Here is a 26,521-nt window from a genome sequence, read left to right as displayed (position 1 = left end):
AGTGTGAGAGCCGGCAGCGTACGGTAACTCATGTTGACTCTTGCATGACACCACGCCTCCTCCTCGTCCGCCGCAAAGGTGCCTCTCCGTCTTTACGTGTCTCATTTCGACGCACGCAAGACATCAAGGTGGGCGTTGGGAAGCACAGAAATGTGGCGTTGAGGTTTTTTAGGGACGCAACAAACGATTGCGGTCAGGAGCAGAGAAATGGTGGATTTTTTTTTTTGGGGGGGGGGGGTCAGTAGGGGGGGGCTTGTTATATATTGTGTTTGAGCCAGCAGCATCGCGCCCGCCGAGGCCCCGCTCGCCTTACCAAAAGCACGCCGTGGTTACAACATTTGGAAATGATTTGAGGCTCGATTTCAATGTTCAAGTCTTCCAGCATGAGCCAGCGTGTGCTTCAGTGTACTCACTGGCTTTTTTTTTTCTGTTCCTCATCCTCTTTTTTTTTTTTTTTTTTTTTTTGAGAACACAACGCTATTGTTTTCTCTTTCCGTGCCGTCGACTATTTTTCTTCCATTATTATGCCGTCCTTTGTTAGATCAGCAACAATTCTCCTTCTTGAAGGCCTAGAGATGACTTCAATGCTGGCAGAGTATATTTGTGTCAAACACGGAGGTAAAAGTCAAGTCAACTGCAATGCTAATGCTAATTTAGCATATTTCATGGTTTCTGACATTAGGATAGCACCGAATCGTGTTTAAATATCAATAAAAATGCTTTCAAGGGCCTATAAATCACTCAAACGCTAACTGGGTCATGAATAAAATCTTTGGGCATTTTGTTTAAAAAAAAAAAAAAAACTGTGGCAATGACATTAAAGGCCACATCCTCTATGAAAAAAAAATCCAGGTTGATATATGACAAACACGCCAGAGACAGGAAGTTAGAGACAAATAAACAAACCCAACAACCCATGCAATCATTCCTTGGGGGAGGTAGCAAAAGGTCAAGGCGTCAAGTTGACACTTTCAGGCTGAAAGTGAAAACTTCTGAAGCAGAAGACATTCACCCATCACTTGTCAGTCTTTGTCAGTATGATGGCACTTCATTATTCCGTACTTTCATTTTTGAAAAATCCTTATGTTCCATTTCTACACTTTTATGTTTGTTTATTTGTTTGTTTGTTATGGCCTGCCAAGATCTGTGTGTGCTATTTTGCATCATCATAGTGGCAAGTTGGTAGCAGCTTACTGGAAAAATGGTGTTCACATTGTAGCAAAGTGGTTAAAGCACAGTAAGAGTGGCGTAGTTATCATATCAATAGTAGCAGCATATTAGTTGCATCGTACTTCAAGCACAGTACATGGAGCAGTATTTTTAAATAAATTATCTGGCACGTTCTGAGCTGAGCATCACGAAGAACGAAAACAAAGCTTCCTCGAACGTGTAAGTGAAACGTTACGAGCGAACCTATCTTGAAAGTCGACTTCAAATATTTGCGCTCGTTGCAGAGCAAAGAAGAGCGTTAGCGTGGGCCGTGGCCTTCGCTCTTCTTCTGTGGTGCCTCGACTGTTTATTTGTGCGGTTCTGCCTGCTTGTGTGTGCAACACACACACACACACACACACACACACACACACACACACACACACACACACACACACACGGGCACCAAAAGCAGCATTAGGAGGATTATTATGTCTGGCAAGATATGATAATGATATCCTTTTGTTGTTGTACATTCATGATCACAGGAAGTGGCTGCTGGGGATCCTAATTAGGGCACATAGCGCACTTCAATAGACCGTGGTGGGGTGTTTATAAGGCCCGCGATAGGACTGCTCGCTCAGCATAGCCATCAATAAATAAATAAGCCTTGATTTATATACGAGTGCCTTTTAATGGATGCAATGATGCTTAACAATAACCCATCAAAACAGTAGAGGAGTAGCATAGTCATAATAGCGTAGTGGGAGGTTTATAATGGTAGCATAGTGGTCGTGCAGTAGTAGTGCAAGTTATTTGATGATATTTTTCTGACCATCTGTCACAAAATAAGAGGAAAGTGACAAGCGCGAGGACTCCGAACAAATCTGCTACTTCCGACAGGGTGGCGCCCGGCCAAGATTTGGAAACAGGAAGTGATGTCAGTTGCTGTGTGCCAGTTTGGGACGAGTCAGATATTCCCACAAAGCCATTTCCCGAGATAAACAAACACACACGCACGCGCACACACACGCACAAAATCTCCACTCCCACTCTTGCATGCAAAAACTTGCCTTGAACTCAGTGCCCTGATTGTGTTGCTTCAATATAACAAAGTGTAGCGTAGCTCTTGAATATTGACATTGTAGGAATTGTAACATTGTGGTAGCATCGTGAAAGCACAATAGTGGCAACACTGTCACAATAGCAGAGCAGCGGCATCGTCTGAGTCAAAGTGGCAGAACAGTTGCAACATTCTATTTGTAATGTAGCATAAGTACTACTAGCATTGTAGTAGTATCGGAATGAAAAAAAAAATTGGTATCGAACATCGCTAGTGGTAATATAAAAGAAGCATAGCCAAAGCAATAAAACCTGGCCCTGTAACCAGTGTAAAAGTACACCATTGCTATATTAATATCTGTAGTAGTACCACTATATGATTTATGATTGATTTTTTTTTTCCTGAATGAAAACAACGTTTAAGTCTACTACTAGTGGACGTTAAGGCCCAAAAGCACAGTTCCAACGGGCAAATCCTTAATAAGGCCACTTTAATTACAGTGAATATGAGTTTTTATTGCGAACTTCAATAGATCTCCTCCCAGCTTCCCGCAGGATTAAAATGATCCTCTGGCCTCCTTTTCTGCTGCACCGCGGGGCACCGTTCCCACGCAAAATGAAACATCTCCTACCCACTTTGCTGCCACAGGGGGGCCATTTAAAAAACAAAAAAAAAATCAAACAAAAAAAACAATTCCCCCCTTCACCAGCACACAATCAGCAGGAACCCTCGCTAGCCCCTGAACCCCAAAGGTGCTGCTCCAGGAAGCCAGCAAAGCTCTTTATGAGGGGGCAAGGAGGTTCATGTCGCCAAGAAGATTTATCTGCCGTAAAACAAACTGCAGACACGACAAACGGAAGCTGGGACGGGATGAAGCCAGTCAAGCGGGAGGGAACTCCTGAAGGAACTCGGAATCTCTAAAGTGCAGGTGAAGGCGAATAAGACAGACATAACTACAACAATAATCATTGAGTCATGTACGACAGTCTAAATCTTTTTTTTTTTTCAGAATAGTAGGACATGTCATCTTTTTGGGAAATGAGGGAGGCAGACAAGCGCAACAGTAACTGAATATAAATGTTATAATAACACCAGTGGCCTTAATGATATATTATAGCGACACACTTTACTGCAAAGTGTAACATCATTAAATGGTCTTCTTTTATTAAATCAAGGGTGGTTAGCCCGACAACAGTAATCATTTGAACAGTATGGATTGTTCTGCTATTAAAACATCAAGGAGCTCAATATGTAAATCTAAATATAATGTTTTTAAATCTTTTCTTTTTTAAGAAAATGCAACATCAAAAATTTGTCTTCTGTCTCAGGAAATAAAAGATACAGACAATTGCAGCGGTAGCAGTTTTACGCAATTAAAACATCAATTCCCTTTGTAATACTGGAGTCAAGACCACTTTTTCAGCGCAAGATTTTCTTTTTCGGAAAGTGTGACATCATGAATGTTTTTTCAAAGAAAGATGCGCAAAGTATCGGTTTGAGTTAATATGCTATAACATCAAGGAGCTCAATATGTAAATCTAAATATAACGTTTTAAAATGTTTTCTTTTTAAGAAAGTGCAACATCAAAAATTTGTCTTCTTTCTCAGGAAAGATACAGACAATTGCAGCAGTAACAGTTGGCAGTCTGAATTACGCAATTAAAACATCAATGGCCTTTGTAATACTGGATTCATGACCACTTTTTCAGCGCAAGATTTTCTTTTTAGGAAAGTGTGACATCATGAATTTTTTTTTCAAAGAAAGATGTGCAAAGTATCGGTTTGAGTTATTACGCTATAAAAACACTAATGGCTTTTCTAATTGCTTTGGCAGCATCTGAAGCCACTGGGAGAGGACGTTTAAATCCCTTCACGTCATGCTAACGTTAGCATCTCCTATCTAGTTGAATATGTGCACGCACAAGCAAATTACTGCGACAACTTTTGGGCCCTTCCATTTAACTGCTCGCTAACGTAGCATTGTAGCTAAAGCTAGCAAGCCTCCAGGGTGACACCTGCAGTGAAAAAGTCATTCACAGCTTTTTTCGCCTGCGGGGGTGACGACATGGGCGTTGCTAATAAGCTAACGTAGGTTGCTACAAAACAACGGGTGTCGTGTTCCCGGTGGGCATCGATCGCTTTCTCGCCACGTCAATCAAGTGAGCCCGACCGCTTTGTTTTGGTGACGGCACGCAAAAACACCATCAGTCATCGCAGATGGTGAGAGGCGTTTTTCTCCTTCTTACGCTTCATAAGCCGCCAAGAAAAGAATGAATCACACCGCAGAGGAGGAAAACTACTAATGCTGCGCTCCACTTGTCATCTCCAAGCAAGCAGTTAACCATGAGCATGATACAAACTTGCAGCGGAGAGGAATCATAATTTACAAACAAAGGGAAATTCTACCTTTTCAAAAATATTTGGATTTGTGGAGAAGATAGAACATATTACTGTAAAGAAAATTTTGGGGGTTGATTTCCACGTTATCCAAATCCCATACACCCAAAAAAAAACGAGAATGTCCCACAAGCAAGCCAAAAGAAACAATTAAAAAAAAAAGAGGGCACCTTATACATTACCTTCATAACAGCGGAGAGGAATCATAATTTACAAACAAAGGGAAACTCTACCTTTTCAAAAATGTTTGGATTAGTGGAGAAGATAGAACATCAAATTTTGGGGTTGATTTCCACGTTATCCAAATCCCACACACACACAAAAAAAAACTAGAATGTTCCACAAACAAGCCAAAAGAAACAATTTCAAAAAAAGAGGGCACCTTATACATTACCTTCATAAAACTACTAACGCTATGCTACGCTTGCAATAAACTCCCTGACGAAGTTAAAGAAATTGTCGGGGCAACACTTCCACTCGGTCCAGTGCCATCGTAAAACTTCTTAGACTGGTCCGGAATCGGCGTAGTAAAAAATGTGCGAAGGCTTCGCAGGTCTCAGCGTCCGTCTTGACTTACGCGCGCCTCCCCGCTAGTAAAAACGCGTGTGGCATGTTTGGATTGGCATGTTTCCAACACGCCGTGCACGGGCAAAAGGGAAGAAGGGCAGGATGAAAAACTTTGACACATATGTTAATAAAAGCACTGCAAGTCCACAATTTTGGGCACTAAATCAAGATTATTTTTGACTGACAATCTGCAAAATTGATTGACTTAATTCATTATATAGCCTCCAAATACAATACATTGCCTCAACTTCCATGCATTGCCATGTTTATGAATTAAATGCCATATTTGTCCACCAGATGGCGCTACCCCAGTCAAAGCATGCAGCAATTTTAATGTTGAACGTTTTGCTGCCTGCTTTGAATGGGAAAAAGTAGCACCATCTGGTGGACAAAGAGGAAAATTTAAACTCAAAAGCCAGTGCTGCAGGATTCAAAATTGAAAACACAGCATAAGAAATAGATTGGTTGACGTTACAATAAATATGGTTGAAATGTGGGACTTTTTAATGGGACATTTGATATTATTCTGTGCAGCTTCAGTCATGTTAGGCTAATTTCAAACTGGACCCAAAATGACAGCGTCTGGTGTCCACAGAGTCGGACATTTTCAACGGGACATTTTATGGTGTTTTGATTCGCTTTAGCGATCATTGGATAGCATCATAATTTCATCACAGATGCATACAAGTTTCGCCCAATGTCACAATGAAATTACAAGTCAACTGCTTAAGAATTTAGTAGACATCGGAATGTGCTGCTTCTGTGCGGCTTTTACCGACAAACAAAATCCAAGTTGAGCCTTGGTCTTGGCCTTGTTTCTGATTGCAACGACTTAAATTGGGCGACCGCAAGCTCACAAAAGCATCGTTTACATGGTGAAAGTGGGCTGCTTTCTTTTCTTTTTTGGAGCACAAACAACTTTCTTTCTGTCTGATTTTTTTTCCCGCTCCCTGCCAAAACCGCGAGTGGTTGCCGAGGCTCATCTGGAGAGGACCGCCGCGAGGCTTCAGATTGCGCAAGCGCTGTAACCGGAGAGTTGTGGCGTAGGCGGGTGGTGGAGGAGGAGGAGGAGGAGGAGGAGGGGGAGGAGGATGTGGATTGGGTCACCGCACTCAAACGGACGATGGCGGTGGCAGTGGGGTTTCTTCCAGCAGATGTTGAAGCATCGCTTGGCGCACCGCTTTGGGCTGTTTACATAGCCACGGTCAGGCCGGGCCTTTATCTTGACAGGAACCCCCCCGCCTAGTGTCACATAACACTTTGACTCGTTTGTGGATTGTTTCTCGTCATTCTGTTTATTTCTGTTGTGCAAAGTGGCACCATCGCGAATCGCGATTGACTGGGTAGAGGAGAAACGGCAAGAACTCATTAACTGTCGTGGTTGTTTACGTTTGTGAACCGGAATCCAATTGTTGACTGCCGCTGATAAATATGTCCTTCAAGTACGTTTTTCAGTGGGTGGGAGGGTCTTGCCCATCTTGTCTGCGAAATTCAAGTTCGTGAAACTACTGTAATGACTGACGGATCCCTGTAGATGGCGATGTTGTCTCACTTCGGATCAGCACATCTTGGGAGCTGAATAATGAGATTTGGTGATACATTTCGGCTTGTCAAAGCGATTGTGGAGGAGGGAAATGCCAACACGTTAGAAGCCTGACATGTTTTGGCAACTCACGCTCCAACAGAGTATGTATGTGTACGGTACAAATATCGAGAAACATAGAGGGCTGCAAATAGTTTAGTATGGGGCTAAACGAATCACCAATTATTAAAATAGTTCCACTTTATTTGATAACCGATCATTTCTTGGGGAATCTATTCATTGTTGAGGCTCTCGGATAAAAAGAGTACGTGTGTGCGGTAGTTAGTAGAAAGCGTAGGCCACCATAGTGAGAAAAGATGACAAAAAGGCCAATGACGTTCAACGCCGCTCAGGGCGTGTTGTATATCTGCAAATGATTATTTAACCATCAAAAACACTTTGGCAGTCTTTATTTTGTTCTTTTTATAGTTGGAAGTGCCACAAAGGCAAAAATAGCTGCATCAAAGTCATTTTTTGGTTGTTTTGGTGCTCATACTCTAAACAGAACACAATGCTCCGTACTCACCATTTTGAAAACGGCTGGCAGTAAATGAGTTAAGATGAGATGCACACGGCAAGCATGGACGTGTCTGACAGTGTGACTGACTGTGTTGTGGACTAATTTTTGTGACTCGATGGATGATTTCTAGGTGTTGTGTTTATTTCTGTCATACAAGCTAGCGAGAGGCGTCACAAATCGAGACACGGCCACTTTGCTCTTCCCGCTGCACATCAACAGAACGGCTGCTATCTTGTTCCCGGTTGTCCCCGTATCTCACCGGCCTTCCTCTTAAGAGCTCGCTTTCGCAAATGTGCGGACCTCCACTGACTTACAGCCCCCACTTTCCTCCCTCAATCGCACTCTCACTCTCACTCTGGCTCGATTTCTCCATCTGTGGTTCCAGTAAGCAGGCGTACAAATAAGTGAAGTCAGAGTTAGTAATGGAAGACAGCTGTTGGCGATTGTGAGCTTTCCATTGTGTTTCTCAATATTGCAAAGAATAAAAAAGAAAAAAAAATGCAATATGGGGAGCGAGTGGGACCTCGTCTTGAGTTTACAAACTTCAACTTTTACTTGAAATTTGAAATTCCAATTTCAATTTTCTGCTCATCAGACAAAAGTAGCCCAGATAAAGCAAATCCCTTTTTTTTTTGGTGTATTGTTTCATGTTGAAAAGAAACATTCAGAAAACAACTACATTAAAATAACCGGAAAAAAAACACTTATTTCCAAAACAAGCTTACAATGTTTTTTGTTGAAAATGCTAACATAATGCTAATAATATGAGCCCTCACCGCAAAGTCACTCAGCTAGCTAAGCTAACTAGGCTAACTGCTTGCTACAGAGGGATTGAGAAGATGAGGTCGTTCTTCATTTCTATCCTGATTGTTTGTGAGCTTCCGGCTAAGCTTTTAGCTAAACTGAAAGGTCATAAGCCGTTTGCGAATATCAAGAACGCAGATGCGGTTTCGTAAACTCGGCAAGTACGGTCTTGGTGAGTATCGTCACAAAGAACATATTTCCGACCAAGGCTGGTCTCTTTGGACTTGTGAACTTCTCCCCTAGCTTTGTTAGGTCAGGAACCAAAATGCTAAGGCTATATCTTTTAAATAAAGCTTTTGCTTTTGAATGCTTGGAATGGAACAGTGTTGCTCTGTAGCATGTTGGCTCTGTGGTCGACTTGATGCTGCCATCTTAGACTTTTGATGAAGAAATCTGTCATTTAACGTATTGGAGTTGTGCCCCCCCCCACCCCCCCTGCAAGTGAGCGCTTTGTCGTTCGCGTGCTCGTATTGTCACATGATGATGATATCATTAAAAACAGAACTTGTAAAAGAGACCACAAGGCACTTTTCTTGTTGTTTTATTTGGAGATAAAATCCCTAAGAGGATTTTTTTTTTCTTCTACTTGGAGCCAAGAATTGTTACTGAGAAACGACACACTGCCAAGAGCTCGCGTCACTGAAGGTCAAATCAGCGCTGGAAAGCCTGCTTTCTCTTGCTAAAATGATTACAAATGTACTTTTCACGAGTGCAGAATGCCTTTGTGGGTTAGTTCCATTCTTTTGTGCTCATTTCTATTTCTTTTCATGAATTCCAGGTGGGAGGAGCAACCGAAGTCACACGAAAACGCAGGCGCAAGGTCGATTATTTCGAGTTGTTGTTCTTACTTTTGTTGTGCAAGATGGAGGTTATGAGAAATGGCTACAAGAGGCGCGATCGCCTGAACTGATTTAATTCAGTGAACATTGAAATGCCTCGATTGGAATCCAACCCGTTACCCAAGTATATATTCGTCAAGCGCAAGTCATGGCGGTTTCTTAGAAGGATACTTGTAAACGCAGCGTCATTTAGCCACCAAAAGCCCGTTCTCAGGCTCAGTCAGCAAAAATATTAGCGTCAAAATCGCTGTTTGGCTTGATATGTTTCTCGTTTTCTCTGCTTCTTGGTCAGAAACCGTGAAAGCATCAACCATGTTCAGCTGCTAATTACTTAACAGAATAAGCTAGCAACAAACTTTTTATCCTCTTCAAAGAAGACGGTCTACTCGGGGAAAATGCTCAGCTGCATTCCGATACAGATCCAGGCTAAGTCGCTCCAGCTTGTATATCTGGCAAACCTCCCGCAACGACTTCATTTTCCCGCGAAGCTCAAAGTCTGGCCAAGAGTTCACAATATATCTATCGGCAGAGAGCCGCGCGGCGTGGCAGAGAGGTGCTCCGCATTGAGAGTTATGGGACGGCGGATTGCTTTCCTCTGAGAGAAAAGGCTTCGTTATGTGAGGCGGGCAACGGGCAGATGGGAAACGCTTGCACAGATGTGGCGCACGGTCCATCCGGGTGGCAAGTTGCCGCGTTGAAAGCAGATGAAAAGATGTGTCATCGCTATCCATCTTTGAAGGAACCGTCAAAACATTTGACGTGACTCCGAAATTGTCTGCGTCTAACCAAAATGGCAGAATTCCTCTGTCATTTTGGGCGTCATTTACTGGCACCGTGTCACAAGTGTGGGCCAATTCTGGTCCTAACATACTTTGACAGCTACTGTACAAACGTAATCTAGTAATCAGCAGTAGAAGAAAATCAGCCCAAAATAGCTAAAAAAAAAAAAAATTTGCTAATCGGTAACTTAATATCTAACATGCGGCCCGGTGGGCGAGCGGTTAGCGTGTCGACTTCACAGTACATAGGCCGAGGGTTCGATCCTGGCTCCGGCCTTCCTGTGTGGAGTTTGCATGTTCTCCCTGTGCTTGCGTGGATTTTCTCCGGGTAGTCCGGTTTCTTCCAAAAACATGCATGGGCACACTGAGTGAACACTCTAAATTGTCCGTAGGTGTGAGTGTTTACGCGGATGGTTGTTCATCTATGTGTGCCCTGCGATTGGCTGGCAACCGGTTCAGGGTGTCCCCCGCCTACTGCCCGAAGACGGCTGGGATAGGCTCCAGCTCCCCCTGCGACACCTCTAACAACAGAACAGCGGTTAAACAGCTCAGTCAGCCGTTCGTGGCTGTTCACGTGCCGACTGCCTCGTCTTTCCAAGCTCGTCATTTTTAATTTTTGACACAAATGCACGCTTCAGATTGTCCGACCGAAAACCTGCTGAGTGTGTGTGCCGCTGTGGATAAGCCACCCCACCGCCCCACTGTAAACAGTTGGCAAACAGGTGATTTTCAATCTTAAATGGTGCACCGCTACCACTTAAAGGGCCAACGCATCAGATGCATATATTTTGAAAAACCCTAACTCAACCTTGGCATGGATTGTTGTGATTTCAAAGCCGTTCTTGGAATTTAATGAGTTAACCGCTTGCAAAAAAAAAAAAAGTGTTGCAAAAGCAGATTAGGTCAAATTCAACTCACAAGAGTTGCGCTTCATCCCGACTGGGTTCTTTCGTGTCCAGAGACAAAGGCGTCCTGTGATTACGTCAAGTGGCGAGGAGGAAGCTCCATAATAGGGTCGAGGTGACGGCAGATGGACAGCGCGCAGCACAAATGCTCTCATTCAAGCAGGAAAAAAAAGCTCTTCTTTGTCCAGCCAAGGTCATGATGCGCGCATTTCTCAAAGGCGCCGAGCGCGGCTGACATCATCATTCCGAGCCTTTTATTCATGGCCACTGGGAGCGGACTGTACTGCACTGGACATATTTCGCATTCATCTCTGTTCAGCAGTTGCCCATCTCTTGTCTTTTCGGGAGGTTGGCACGTTGGCCCCGCTGACTGCGCTGCGCAACCCCCGCCAGATCAGCACTTTCTTCCACGTAAATCCCCTTTTACTCCACTGACACATACGCTATCTGCAAAGGCGTGCCGGGGAGAGACTGTGGGAAATCCCGGAGATTGATGTAATCATTCCGAAGAGCAAACAACGGCGCAAAGTGTTGCGCTTTGTTTTTTTTTTTTTTTTTTTTTTTGCTTTTCACTCTCACACGCATACAAACCAACTCTGAAACATTTAAAATTAACCATAGTGCTATTTTGGTGTCAGAGCTTTGTATGCACCCAAAAACCTTCATATTCCTGCAGTCTCTATCCGTACGTCACTAAATTTGATGGACATCTAGCATGCAGGAAGCCCCTCGGCGGAGTCGTCGGTGGTTGTCATGAACATTTTGGACACGCTCAAAAATTTATTTGCAACAAGTCACATCAATCAAGACGTCAAATTACATGTCTTTGGGAGGGCTTTCCAGATTTGTAACTGTGCTGTCAATAACCGTTTAAATGATGAGGTAGTGACAAAAAAAAAAAAAAAAAGCTTTTTTTTTTTTTCTTCCCTGAAGCTATGACCAGTTTCCATTGCTCCAAACCACATGGAGTCCTACCACAAATGAACAGCTCTGATGAGATCTTTTCCTCATGGATAATTACTCTTTCTTCTTGCATAATAGTTTAACGACCAACAAATTTAAATTGCTATGCTCAGAAATGCCACCAATGTCGCCAATCAGAACAAATTGATGACTAATAAAAGAGTGTTTCCATTTCCATGTCGGAAAATGTCCATCCCCACTGCTTCGTCCACACACGAATCAGTATCGGGGAAAAAAAAAAAAAAAAAACATAAATTCCAGCGATACAAGTAAATTCATATCTCAAAATAAAGGACTGCATGAGAACTTTCCCGTTATGCAATTATATGAATTATATTAAACCCTTCCTTTTTTGTTTTTTTTCCCCCCCCCCCCCCCCCCCCAATTTTGCTGCTGTAGACAGCAAATTTTCCCAGTGTGGGACAAATAAAGGTTATCTTATTACTGTGGTAATGTGTTCTTACAGAATGGCTGCATGACCAAAACAATTGATGCTTCAGAATGCTTGACAGGCTCGCATATCAGTACTTTGTATATTCACAACTTTTGATAAATCAACTGAAACATGCCACACATATTAAACAACCCATCAATTAAAATGTTTTTTAACACAATGGCTCTGTCGAAATTAACCAGTCGCTAGTGTAAAAAAAAAAATGTATTCGCAGAAAACCACTTTGAGTCCTACCTCCACTTAAAAGTCTGAATGCATGCTTTGCACATTTGTTATGATGGTGTCAACATGCTCTCATATACCCACCCCCCCCCAAAAAAATAACAGACACGATCGCCATCAAATCAGCACAAAGTCAAAATCTATCACACCTTAATTCAATGAACGACCTTGATGAGAGCTTGCGCGGAGTAACTTTTTTCAACCTGTTCTCATACAAAGGCGCAATGACTCCAAAAAACACCTCAAAAACGTCCCCATGAACACATAACGCCTTGATATTGACGTACCTGCAGATGCCAAGCCGCACGCTGAAAGAAGCAACAAGGCAAAGAAGGCGCATCTTCTGGCCATTGTTCTGAGCTGGCAGCCTCCAATATCGGGACAATATTTGGAAGTGGACGGAAAAGCCTCTTTTTCCGTCTTTCCCCTCGCCGAGAGGCCTGCTTTACAGGAAGTCAGCGCTGCAAACAAAAGAAGAGAAAGTCAAGCACTTTTTTTTGAGTAGGGTGGGGGAAGAGGGGGGCGGACGGGGGGGGGGGGTTTAACGCGGCCCCCGGCAGGAGACGAGGGAAGCGCTAGATTGGTGAGCCGGGGATTAATCCGGGGAGGGGGGCGTTAATTGGGGGTCGCGCACACGCGGAACGTGCCACAAGGTATTAACACACTCTTGCTGAGGAGAGGCTTCAAATGCTCACCTCTGCGACAAGTTGAACACTCTTCTGGTGCACCGTGCAACATTTCACTTTGTGGCAAAATGGTGTTTTGAAATGGAAATCTGCTGGGAGACCGAGATGTGCTTTGTACCTTGTACAGCGGATGAATATGATCAATAATCTGATTTACTGGGTGCAAATACCCAATAACCAGACGCTTTATTATGTATCCACCCATGAAGACAGATTCGGTTGACGAAATCAAAAAGTTTTTGTCCACATTCTTGCTTCGATTCATGGACATTGCGCTGCTCCTTTGGGTGTGCGCGCATTGGCCACCAGGGGGCAGTGTAATACAGACCTATGTAGAGACAATCACAGCTGCTTTTCTTAGTATGCTGAGGTAATACCACTCGTTCTTCGAAGAGGATAAAGTTTGAAGGTTTACCATCGTTTTAAAAAGTCAAGGTCTCAAAAACCACTAACACTGGCTGTCACATTGGGGCGCGGGGGGGAAGGTGGCAACAGACCTGGCGCTATCTGCCGGGCGCTGAACTGCATCGGAAAGCGTCCAAGTGTGGAGGTGCATCAAAGTGTGGAGGCGCGTCGCGGCTGCACAAGCAGTTGCAGGACAAAAGAGGCTTTCAGCGCACGCCAGCTGCAAAGCCTGGGAAGTCGTTTTGGAGGATCATGACAAATATTACACGTTTGGAGCCCCCTTGGTCGTGATTTATGTTCCCACTTGACCCTCATGTCCGGCCCGGTGGAGCTGCTGAGGTTAACCTTTGAGAGCCCAAGTTCAAAGTGCCCTCATCATGGTCAATATTAAATAACAGTAGCATAGTAGGGTGTTCATCCAAAAAAGTACGTCCATATTATTGGAAACTGCTGGGACATTATGCACAGTTTCAACGGTAAAATACGGCGGTAATTAATTAATTAATCAAGTTAAAGAATGAATATCATAGCTATATTAAAAAGTGTAAAGTACTCAAGGACAAAAAGTATTAACTGCTCAGCCCAGTTGAAATCTTTTGCTAACCAGAACAGCAGCACCTACCAAGGCATACAACACACACACAAGCGCCATGGTAACTATTACGCATCAGAGGTGTAAGGGTCGGATTTTTTTTCCCTTTCCCACTCAGATGGAAACCATCGAAGATAGACGTCGTGTGCGGCCGCTGCGGGTTCGCACATTGAGATAGTTACATCGTCATCATCGTGACAGCCTCGATTGCTGAGACATAAAGTGAGACTTAACCAGAAGCAGTCAAAGTTAGTCTCTCAGATGCATTCAAGCGTAGCGTTCTAGGGGACTTGTGGTCGCTCCACAACTGTATGCGTAAAACTTGATGATCCCTTGCAGCTACGTGACCTTTGAATTACACCAAGTCAGCTTTGTCTCTTGAGGTTTTGCTCAATTTCTTTGCTTAAGTTCTTTTGCTTAAGTTGCGTACTTTCAAGCAGACACTGACATGTGGTGCATCCACAACACCGGATCGTCTTTACGATCCAGGGGAGCTTGGCCAATTAGTTAGCCAGGCTGCCTCGACTCTTCTGCAGAATTAAACCTGTTAGCATCTTGCTGTGAGGCGGCGGGATTAACCACTCGCCCACAGCGTCATATTGCCAAAATGTTTCTCGGAAGTTAAGCTGTGTTTTGGGTTCAGAATCTGAAGCAGGACTCCCCGACAACACCATGCGCTTTTGTTGGGGCAACACTCAAATCACCTCATGTGACTCCTCACCGCCCACCTCACAGAGAAGGACAATCCCCCCTGTAATTTTTTTTTTTTTTTTTTTAAAAATCAACTCATTTATTAAATGTAATTGAATTTTCTAAAATAATTAGGAATAGGTACAGATTCTAGGTATCGGTATCAGGCCGATTTACACCGTTTACACCTCAACAAAGAGTGATGAGGCCAAAAAAGGTTTGGGCCAAACATACCTGTTGGAATTTGAGTCAAAAATGTCAACCTCAGCTTCAATGGCCAATAAGACATTTTTCCACATACGTTTGGGAAATTGCTTGGTGATAGAGTAATTCTGCATACAGCCACATTGCCGTTATCAAAGGGTGTGCACATTTGTGTAACCACATTATTACAATTACACTTATAGTAATTCTCCTCAATTGACTTTTACAAGTTATAGGTGCCATTCAGAGTGGGGGGGAAAGGGATCTGAAATGATTCATCTTAGTCTCATCTTACTTCATAGCACGAAAAAAAAAATGAACACGGGTGTGTAGACTTTTTATTTCCACTGTACAGGCTGATGCGCTCTCTAATATAATTTAATGTACTGCACATGATCCACAACTGATGAGCACATGATAATTTGGGTATATGACACACACTTGATGACATACAATCAAGTGACAGCCTAAAGTTCTATCAAAACAATGATTCTCCCTTTGATTGATTTGAATTAGTTTAATTTGTGTTTATTATAGTGAAGTTATTTTTCATACAAGGATGGGTGTATATATAGCCTTTATTTGATTTTTAGCGTGTTATATTGGGGTGAGAATTACACACTAATTTATTCTCATCATGTTGGGTGAGTGTAGAAAATTGGCCAGTGACTTTAACAAAGAATGTTGGGGTCCCCCAGATGGAAGATGCGATGGAAATGATTAATTAAGTTTAATAATGTCGTTATATCAAATGCTGTGCCATTTTTACACGTGTGCTCATCAGTAAACACATTCTGTATCATAATTGTTCAACCAAAAAGGATGCAGATGTTGCCAACACATAAGCTGTCAAGCACACTCATGTAACTAACTCCATTAAAATACATGCAGGCGTAAAATAAACTCCTTTTCGACATTTCTTCACGTTTTTTTTTCCGTTCCTTTCCCATTTAATGTTAAAGCGCTCACATATTGGTCGAATAAACACACAAACAAGCTACACGGTGGACATTTTGACAGAACAGCGGCGCGTACCTCCAGTCAACGAAGTACAACGTCCGGGAAAAGTGCTCCGAAGGCGGCAAACAAGAGCTTCTGCTTCCCCGGGGCACGACGGTCCCTACTTGGCCGAGAAGGGAGCGACTTCAGCGGGGTGCGGGAGAGAGTTCCGCGAAAAGCGGTGGGGGGGGAGAAACAAAAAAGCTCAAGGGTCCTCCTTCGCTGCGGAGTTTTCCACACTTTTCTGCTGACTTTCCAGCAACACGGATGGGCTTATCTGAAGGGGGCGCGGTTTTGGGAGGGGGGGTCCCCATCATAAGGGGCGGTCGCTGGCGACGTCACAGCGCAACACAAATTCGAGCTCGCTGTTGAGTCAACTCAAGTGATTTGTAAAATTAGTGCTTACCGTAACAAGGCATAAGAGGATTCAAATTCCAACAAATGAATGAGATACAATTTCAAAATACACCGCACGAATAGAAAAAAAGGTATTTTCTGGAATCAAACTGTATTTTTTTTCCTCGATAAAATTATTTATTTCATGACAATGAGAAGATTTTTGCGTGAACTTACAATTTGAATTACAATTTTTTTTTTTTTGAAAAAAGGATTTTTCAAGATACAAGTTTTTCTACATGAGTTATACCCTTTAAGGTAAAAGTTACAAAAAGATTTTTCAAAAAAAATGACTAATCATGTGAGGAAAAAGTAACCTTTACCGAGCATAAAATTTGAATTTTTCTAAGAATATTTATTGATGGCATAGACATAATTTTCTGGAGTAATGTTGTACTACTTCAATGTAAAGCTTCACTTTCGAGAAAAAAAGTTTCAATGCGATGAAATAAAGTTACGTTTTTCTATCACAAAATTGTGCTTGACTTAAAAAAAAATCAATCATATGAGAACAAAGTATTTTTTTCTGATGCAGTATTTTTTTTAGACATTTTTAGATCAAAGATTTTTTTTGAAAAAAAAAAGTAATCTTAAGAATAAGATAATTTTTCTTTTTTGGTCTGAAGTCGTGACATCATTTTATGACAACAAAGGCATATTTTTCAAGAACAACATTGCATTTATTCAAGATGAAAAATAGGATAATTTTTTTTTTTTGAGAAAGTCATACTTGTGAACAAAAGTGCATTATTCCAGAATAAACCGCCATTACTGTATTTTAAGAATGCCCCTCACCTCCCCTTCTGTACGGGTGTACTGAACTGTTTTTGCTCTCTGCTGCAGAACAAATTGCCCTCCAGGGACAACTGGAGAAATAAATGTGAAGATGGGCGTAGAAGATGGGCGATGCTAAATTTGAAAGGTTTTGAGTTTTCGTCATTGTGCGGAGGTGGAGCATGACGGCAAAGTTTTACAGTTTGGATTGAAACAGCCATTTTAGGATCATTTGGGTCATTTCTAAAGGTTCGATTACTAGCTAGGCAGGGGTGTAACATTTGATCCTCGACACTCACTTCTCCAACCCTGCTGTGTTGAAAGCAATGGTCACGGTCAACATGCAACTGTATTAATTCATTCCCAACTGTACAGTCTCCTCATTTTGTTACATTTCTCTTGGCTACACTGCTTCCAGTAGATTATTTTATCCAGTCAAATTTCAGGCTCGACAGTATGTGTTGCCATGTCCTTGAAATCTGCCCAGGGCCTTGAGAGTCAGTATTGCTGGCCAAGTAACTTCAGCAACGGTGCTGTTTGCTTGACCGGCTTGTAATTTGTTCCGTCTGTTCCATTTGCGGTCAACCACACACGTTAGCATCTCCGCTGCATATTATATATATTTTTTCATACTGTTAGCTACATGTTGATCGCGAATTGCTCCACACGGTGTATGTTGCACAGTTGCGTGTTGTTCCATTGCGTTTTTGGATCGTCATGATGTTTGCGATGTGATATCGGTGGTATTAAAAGGTTGATTAAGTCGGGAAAGCAGTCAGGCATCAAATGCATAACCTGCCACTGCCTTTTTTTTTTTAATGCCTAACATGCAAAAGACTGTCATCAAAATGTCACGCGTGTCGAAAACGAGGCTTTTCAACAGGGAAGCAAACAGACTTTGTGATTTTCGACAGCGTTTGCTGATCTTCGTGGTTCAGTTTGCAAAGGACCAAGAGAAAGAAGAAGAATCTTTTGAGATGACATCAAACGACAAACGCCTGATCATCCGTCACTCGCCTTTGGTCATTTCCATACGTACGCTTCGGGCTGTGATGTGAAATTGTCATCGACATGGCGCTTTCATTCCTGCGCCAAATCACAAGAGCGAAACCGTGCTCCGAGTGATCCCTTCGTGTGAAACGGCAGATTCCCGCTGAAAGGGAACACGGCTAATGTCACGCAAGATGTGATGTGCCGCTAACGAGACAAGAGGGAAGGAAACTTTTGTTGTGGAGAACACACAAACACATTAAAAAAAAGAAGGAACAGACGAAGGAATGCTGACGCTGACAAGGAAGCGCTCAAAAGGGATCAAATTATCTTCCGTGCCATCCATATGCATGTCGGACTTAAAGTGTGTTTATTTACACCGCGTCGGGGTGGGGAGATGAAAGCGCGTCAGAGGCGCTTCACGTTTCATTAAGCGAGGCTTTGGAGTTTAGATTCCTTCCAGTGGATGGCGCTGCCTGTCAAAGCCAACTCAGCTCTGTCACGACTACACCTCATCAGAGCAGATTATTATTCATCAGAGCCAGTCATTATTTTTAGGCCAATTATGTCACCTTTTTGAGGGCTCTCAAATGCACACCATAATTTTCCATGGGTAAGTTGTACAATTTATTCAATAAGAATAAGAATAACAATAAGAAACCCTTTATTTGTCTCACAATGGAGAAATTCCCAATTTACAGCAGCAACGTTATGAAAGGAAGAAAGTAGAAGAACAATAGTGCCCATCATAATTATGATTTCTTTAAATTCAGTCCCCAAAGCCATTTTCATTTAGCAACACGAAATTTAGTGGGCGTGTCCATTGTGAGTAGACCCACAAAAAGTGTGAAGAAGTCAAACCTGAAAAAAAAAACAGGAAGTCTGACATATTGGTTTGCAGCAGCGGGGTTACGGGTAAACTGACCAGGGTCTTGGGGTCTTTTGAATTTTGGGGAAAATTCAGCCGGTCTCACTTCGCAATCTAAAATTTGGTAGACATGTCTTCTGTGTGTAGATCCACAAAAAAGTATTAAGAAGCCATACTGGAAAAGATATGGGAAATCTGGCAAGTTGGTTTGAAGCAGGCATTTTAGGCTCATTGTGGACTAGGTTTATTTTTTTGCAAATGGCTCAAAAAGACAATAAAAGGGTTGCATTTTGAGCCATTTCCAGGAGACCTGAAAAGGTGACATCTTTGCGATCTTGAACAACGGCGCCGAAATTTGAACCATGTAGTGTACTAGACAGCTAGATCATGGCAATACTTTTTACTCAGTCGGACACAGGTCATTGCATGTTAGCGTCATGTGCCAGAAGAATTGATGCTTCGCAGCCGCAAAAATCAGCTTCCCTTATCAAAATAAAATGTGGTAAGCATGTTCCTCATGAATAGACCCATAAAAATGTTTCAAGAAGCCACAGATGAAAAGATAGTGGTTTGACCTTTTCCAAAAATCCTTCAAAGATGATCTCCTCTTCCAGATTCTGTCCAATTGCTACCAAATTTGAGCCACATACCAGACAGATGACACTGAAATGGCCAACAATTTGAGATTTTTGAATCGCGTGTGGGCAGAGGATGGTGGCAAAGGTTGATGATTGGCCATAAAACCCCAAACTCTAATAAGTCACCTCCACAAGACCAGAGCTTGTCTCCGGCGGGCCTCTGGCATGGTCTCAGTAGCCTTGAAAGGGACTCAGACAGCATCTCCCTCAAAGTTACTGTCAGTAGCAAGAAAAGATGAGCTGACTTTCATTGTTGTAAAAGTCCCCCGTAGGCGTTTCCTGCCTCAAATCAAAAGCGGCGCCGTATTCAAAGTCGGACTTCCTTTTTCAAAGTGTTTAAAAAGCAAAAGCGCATGCCGATGGAATACCTCAGACAGTTTTGTAAGGCTCCTTCTGCTTCATTTTGCTTCCTAACTGCAGATCAGACACATAAACACGCTTGAGTCAAAGTCATCCAGCCTGTCAATAAATTTGCACCAAGATCTTCATGCCACATTTCTTGCTTGAATTCAATATAAAGTATGCTGCTCCTTGGCATGTGGTGTGTGCGCACGTGTGTGTGTGTGTGTGTGTTTGTGTGTGTGTGTGCGTTCCCCTGCTAGTTGTGTTCAAATACCCGTTGCTTGAAAGGCTGGAACACTGGGAGACCAATGCTATTCGTTAGCCCAATGATAGTATTTGTTTTTTTATCATTACGCTGAGTGGAATTCATTCAGGAAAAGCTACTGCTCGTGGTTGTTGTAAATATGCAACGTGTAATTGTCTTTGTTTGACATTTACTTTGAGAGTAAACTTCCACTGCTCCTTGGCATGTGGTGTGTGCGCACGTGTGTGTTTGTGTGTGTTGCCCTGCTGATTGTGTTCAAATATCCGTTGCTTGAAAGGTTGGAACACTGGGAGACCAATGCTATTTGTTAGCCCAATGATAGTATTTGTTTTCTAGCATTAGGCTGAGTGGAATTAATTAAGGAAAAGCTACTGCTCGTGGTTGTTTTAAATATGCAACGTATAATTGTCTTTGTTTGACATTTACTTTGAGAGTGAACTTCCAACTGGTTGGGGCAATAAACAGCTTGAAGCCTAATTTTTTTTTTAAAGGAATTATTCACCGTCTTTTAAATTATTGCTTTTTGTGAAGTGAGATGAGTTCTCTGCTCCCCCCTCCTTTCACTCGTTATTCATGATGACCTCCACCTTGCACAATAGAAATAAGCACAATTACTTGTAATCATTCGCAAATTGAATAAATGCTAAATCAGTCAAATGTTAAATATTTAATATAATCAATATGGTACAACAATTGCGGGTTAACAGTGACTCGCGAGCCAATTCTTCAGTAGGAGTGGAAGGTCTGTATGGTAAAGAACTGCTCATCTATAGCACCCTCTAGTGGCGTCTACGTGCTAACACTACCTGACTGGAGCCTCAATTCTACAACATGACAGTTGAGTAGAACCTTTTACAAGTTGCCGCCCTCCCTCATCGAGTTTGATTGAGCTGAAATATCACACAAAAATCCACCTCATCTACAATTAAAAAAAAACAAAAAAAAAATATTTGAGCAATTTTGTCAGATGGGGTCGCTGCTATCAAGCTCCCAAATTACAACTTTTTAAACAGGCTGAGTATGTTTGAGGATACCTCAAAGTTGGTCAGATAAGGACCGAGAAGTTGAACTAACTTGAAACTTCTAAACCAACTCGACTTAATATTACCACTATATTATCGCTAATTATCAATATCATCACTTACTTACTGTATTACATTGGAATGGAGAATGTTGCAAGACGTGGTGCTGTTATCGAGCCCTATGTTGGTCAGACGTGTAAAATGATAAATATAATAACAAATAACTCTGCCTTAAAAATTGAGTGGTCGGAAAGTGGCCGCAATTGACCAAAAAGTCCCGAGGGCGGTCTAAGCAGCCAACTGCCTCAGCTCATTGATGATTTGGTCGAGAATGCTACATGCAAACGTAAAATAGGATTGACCGAGTCCACATTCAGAGATGAGACGAGATTGACTGGAGGCTCTACTGGATGAAGTCTTCTTATTTTCTGGATGAGACGGGTGTCTTTGGGGGCATCAGGCAGGGGTCTCATTAATGGCGTCCCATCGACAGCCCACGTCTTCAATCCCTTCTGTATCCCTCACCCGTGCACCCGCCGGCCTTCGGTTTCCACAGCTTGAGCAAATAAAGTGTGGCAGCTTGAAAGCTGAAGGACTGTCAATCAATTAAGTCGTTAGCTGGAGCCTTGTTTCGTGAGTGTAGCGTAACAAGGCACACAGGGAGGCGAAAATGGAGGACTGTGAAGTGTTGTCATCAGTTATTCTGTTTCGATGAATAAAACACTCTCGAAACTTCTCTGAGCTTTGAAGAGAACAAACTCATCTTTATTTGTCTTCCTCACAAACTAAAGTGACCCCACCCCCACTGCCCACTCCGACCTTCCATTAGCACACTGAAAATAAAAAGTGCCTTGAAAGAGGTCTTTGCCGTATGTTTACAGGGCGCAACCATCCCCCAAAGTGTCATGGCCGACATTGTCAGAAATGAATCATTTAATAACGCTATGACTTGAAGCTACGTGGCTAAAAAAGGCGAACAAAGGCTACATACGCTACCTCGGGAGGCTTTTAAACAACAAGCAACTCATGAAGCGCTTCAGACTGCCCGCACTTGAGAACCTTCAAAGTGGGTCGGCTCGCCATGGGAGCCATACAGCGCATATATCGTGGCATCGCCGATATCATAACAATACGGTACTAAAGGACACGTATTACACACCGACATCATATTGGACACACAGCAAACGTGATCCTGAGTTGATGCTTCACGTTGAGCTAAAATGGTGGGCACGGTGTCCTCAGACTGTAATTATCTTGAAACGAGTGAGCGGCGTCAGCAACTCATCAAAGAAACATGTCCTTGCTGCTCTCCCAGCAGCAGATCTGCTTCGCTGATGAAAAATTACATCCACATCAAAGAAGTGCTCTTAAAAGAGCAACTTTAGGAGAATTAATATTTGATCACACAGACACACGCACACACACACACACACACACACACACACACACACACACACACACACACACACACACACACACACACACACACACACACACACACACACACACACACACACACACACACACACACACACACACACACACACACACACACACACACACACACACACACACACACACGCGCACACACAGCAAATCTCTTAAGAATATTAGAAGACTTAATGTGCCATATTTACCCGTATTAAGGACTTTTTTAAACAGCATATCATATGCATTTAAAAATCGTTTTGCATATCAAAATGCAATTTGTGAGCATTGATTTCATGGCGGGTCATTAAAAGAGGCTCAGCACAGGCAGCGTTACTCTCCCACCTAGTGGGCATATTCTCCCATTGCAAAGGCACGTGACGTTTGACACGACACGCGGACAAAGAGAGAATCATCTTCCGTTATATTAGAATATGAACGAATGTGCAATAACATGTTTATAAGCATGACAGCCGAGTGTTCAAGCATCTTCCTTATGGCCACGGCAGGAACTTTGGTAACACACGCTGAGATCTGTACCCAGGATCAAGTTGTGCAGCCAGTGATATACTTGGAAGAAAATTAGGGACCCACTTATATACCCTGTGGTACACCCAAAAATGTACTTGTGATGTACCCACAACCAACTGATGTGATATACACAGCGGAGCAAATTATGCACCCACCCATATAGCCCCCGGTACACTAATGTATCAAGAGTTTAGTGGTGGAGTAATACTCCTGACATCATGTAAAAATTCCAAAGGAGTAGATATTTTGCATATTTTCATTTTACATATGTACCTCCTTCCAGATTTCTTCACCAAATCAAAAAAAATGCAACTTCAAAATGTCCATCTTATTCAGCACAAAGTCTTGACCGTAATCCCCAACTTCTCAACTCAAAAAATAAATATTTATGATGACATTGTTCAGATCTTTACCTCCTTCGACATTTCATGACCCATTCAAACGATTCCAACTTCTAAATGTTTACAGCAATGTTCTGAGGATCAAGTGCTGCACCCACAGGTGCACCAGGTGATATACCCAGAACCAAATAAAGTGGTGTAACCAGCAATGTTTTGGGGACCAAGTGCTGTACCCAGAGGTGCACCGAGTGATATACCCAGAACTAAGTAATGTACTTCACGCTGTACCCAGAACTCAATCACGGCTCCAGTAGTGTACCCGTTGGTTAAGCTAATGACGCACACAGTCAAGGCATATACCCGATGGACAAACCCACAAATCTGTCCAATGCTAACCCAAAAGAATGGCGCGTGCGCGGAATCAGCACACAAAGCAAAACGAGAGAAGAGTCGTCGGTGCGCCGGCGGATAAATATTTATGCACAAATATTTATGTCTTACAGTTTCTCAATATATCATTATTAATCATTAACTATCCGCATTCCGCCCGCTTAATAATTCAGCGCATATAAATAAGTCATATTTGCCCAGTCAGAGCATGAATATTCAGAGCGTTTGGAAAAGATTTGGCTTCACTTCTGGCTGATAATTGAAGTGGTGTACAGTCAAAGACGTGTTAGCGCTTTGCTTAGCGCCATCAATATTTGATTTCTTTATGAATATGCCAATTAGCAGCCAATTAACTGACGTGGTCACGCAAGCACAAACACTTTTTTTTTTCTTCACACGCTCAGGTAGCATCCGATGAATTGCTAATTGCCAAAGAAGTTAAGCAAAATATGATTCTATGCTAACATGCTGTTCTGCTAAGTTTCACAAAACAAACCCCCCCCAAAAAAACAAGATGTCTGCCATGAATAATGCATCGTGCGTTGTACAATTTAAATAAGGGTCAAAGCCGGTTGCTTTAGCAGCACACCAGCGACTCTGCGCATTAAAAATAGACGAGCGGCACATTTTCAACACTTTCATTAAAACCAATTTCACATTCACGGAACACGATGGACACGCTTAACCCTTTCGCTGCTGTCAAGACATGCGCACAATACGCACAGCAGGTGCACACACACACACACACACACACACACACACACACACACACACACACACACACACACACACAAAATACAATTGAGAACAAAAGGATGCGCTTTATGAAAATGTTAACTTCTTCAAAATGTGCTGAACGTGTGATTGTAGTGAATATGATTTGTCGACATCAACCAACGAAACAGAGTAAACACCGTACTCATCATGGCTGCATAGCGGCACGTTTTGGACACATCATGAACACACAGAACTCTCGTGTGGACACAAAACCCATTTGGCATGGCTGCATAGTACACATCATAGCCACGTAAGTCACATCATGGCCACATAGCAACTGACCTTACAACTGTTTAGTAACCAGGAAAGACGCACAACACCCCATTCCACATACTGTCGGAACTATCATGGCAACTATCGTGGCCACATAGCACATCATGGCAACATAATAAAGATCGTGGAATCCTCATCGTGTTATCATGCCAATACAGTCCACTTTTGTTGACACATAGCACAGATCCCGGTGACGTAGCGCGCACACCAAGGCCGCATCGCAGCCATCGGATGACGCAGCTGACGGCAGCGGTTGCTGTGAGAACAAGTCAGCGGCGGTTTATCGGCCTTGTGCGGCCGTCAGAGTTAGAGAGTCAAGCGCTCCGCTAAATAAAGTCGGCGGTGTCGCGCGCGCATCGATTTTATGTCAGCGACAAGGTCAGATATGTGGAGCGGCTGGCGCGCAGCAGCAGCAGGCCGTGTTTGAAATGAGGACGCGAGGGACTGTTGAGCGTTTATTCGTATCCGGACGTTGTCACTAATTGTGTGAATGGTGAGCAGTAGTACAGTACTATTCTATTTTGGACTCACGTCTCCTTCCACATTTCTCAATTTATTCAGATAATTACAAGCTTCAGCGAGCACCCGCCGTTTCGACAGAAATTGCTTTCTCTCGTTTATCTTTGACGACTTTATTGGACAGGAGTGGCAGCTTCAGTTTAGCACGGCGAGTTCAAGCGGCGTCATTGTAGCACCAACCCAAAACGTGTTAGCGTCCCATTTATTGCTTCCGCCTCGCACCTGAAGTTGCGAAAGCGGCGCCAAACTGCGGCGGCGTGCGACCGCCAGCCAAATTAAACCTGCGATGTCACGTGGCAAAGCAACACTCGGCGGGTTGCGCCGTAGCGAGCAATCAACAGCCGAGCTTATTGTGTTAGCTTCCAAGTGCCTTAATGCTAACATGCTGCGTCTTGTTCACGATATGAAAAAAAATATGATCATTACTTTTTAATTCATATCAGTAGCCTAATAGCGTAAGACTACACAGTATTATTTCTTTTTTGTTGAATTTATGTATATTTTTAATTGGTTGGAAATGTTCAAAAATGATTTCGGCAATGATGCTATTCCTGTAACAATAACTATTATTTATATTTTGTGCAATAATTTGCTTCTTTCATGACTATTTTGTTTGTTCAATGTATTTGTAAACATCACAGACAATTTTGTTCAATGAACCTTTTTGCTTACATTAAAACACAAATTGGGTGCACGTTTTTTAAACGAAGACAATCTAGCCTAAATGAAATCATCTTATCTTATCTTAAAAAACATGGCTCGAAGAGACACTTGAGAGCCTTTGACAAGCCCATCATGCATTTTTTTTTAATCAACGTCAAAGAACATCGACTATTTTAATTGATAATGTAATGTATATAGACATAAACAACAAGGGGATGTTCAATAAATAATCCGCATTTCAATAAAGCTTGACTGAACACAAATGAATTATTATTCGCAACGGAGACTTTCAAGATCCAGTTACAACATTTTTAGCGTCTTGTTTTGATTGTAAGGTGTCCTTGAAAGGCCCTTATAAATAAAATGAATTATTATTATTATTGTTACACTAATTCCAAACAAAACTCACATCAAAGTGACCAATGTGGTGGTGATGTGAGTTTCCTCCACTAAGGGGCACAATGTGACCACTGATGCTAACAAG

General features: G+C 42.5%; 1 protein-coding gene across 1 annotated transcript in view; it reads right to left on the bottom strand.

Annotated features, from left to right (window-relative positions):
• The window catches only part of tgfbr3 (transforming growth factor, beta receptor III), a 44,550-nt gene extending 28,436 nt beyond the window's left edge, over positions 1 to 16,114 (bottom strand). The window contains exons 1-2 of the mRNA XM_019893123.1: positions 15,857 to 16,114; positions 12,532 to 12,705 (exon numbers count right to left, since the gene is read on the bottom strand). Of these exons, the coding sequence (XP_019748682.1) occupies positions 12,532 to 12,595 (64 nt within the window). The 5' untranslated portion in view covers positions 12,596 to 12,705; positions 15,857 to 16,114. The remainder of the gene's footprint in view (positions 1 to 12,531; positions 12,706 to 15,856) is intronic.
• Positions 16,115 to 26,521: the final 10,407 nt, after the last annotated feature.

This window comes from Hippocampus comes, unplaced genomic scaffold (assembly GCF_001891065.2).
Source record: "Hippocampus comes isolate QL1 unplaced genomic scaffold, H_comes_QL1_v1.1 scaffold229, whole genome shotgun sequence".
Taxonomy (NCBI): domain Eukaryota; kingdom Metazoa; phylum Chordata; class Actinopteri; order Syngnathiformes; family Syngnathidae; genus Hippocampus; species Hippocampus comes.
Note: the sequence above shows the minus strand (reverse complement) of the source record. Positions and strands in the feature narration are given on the sequence as shown.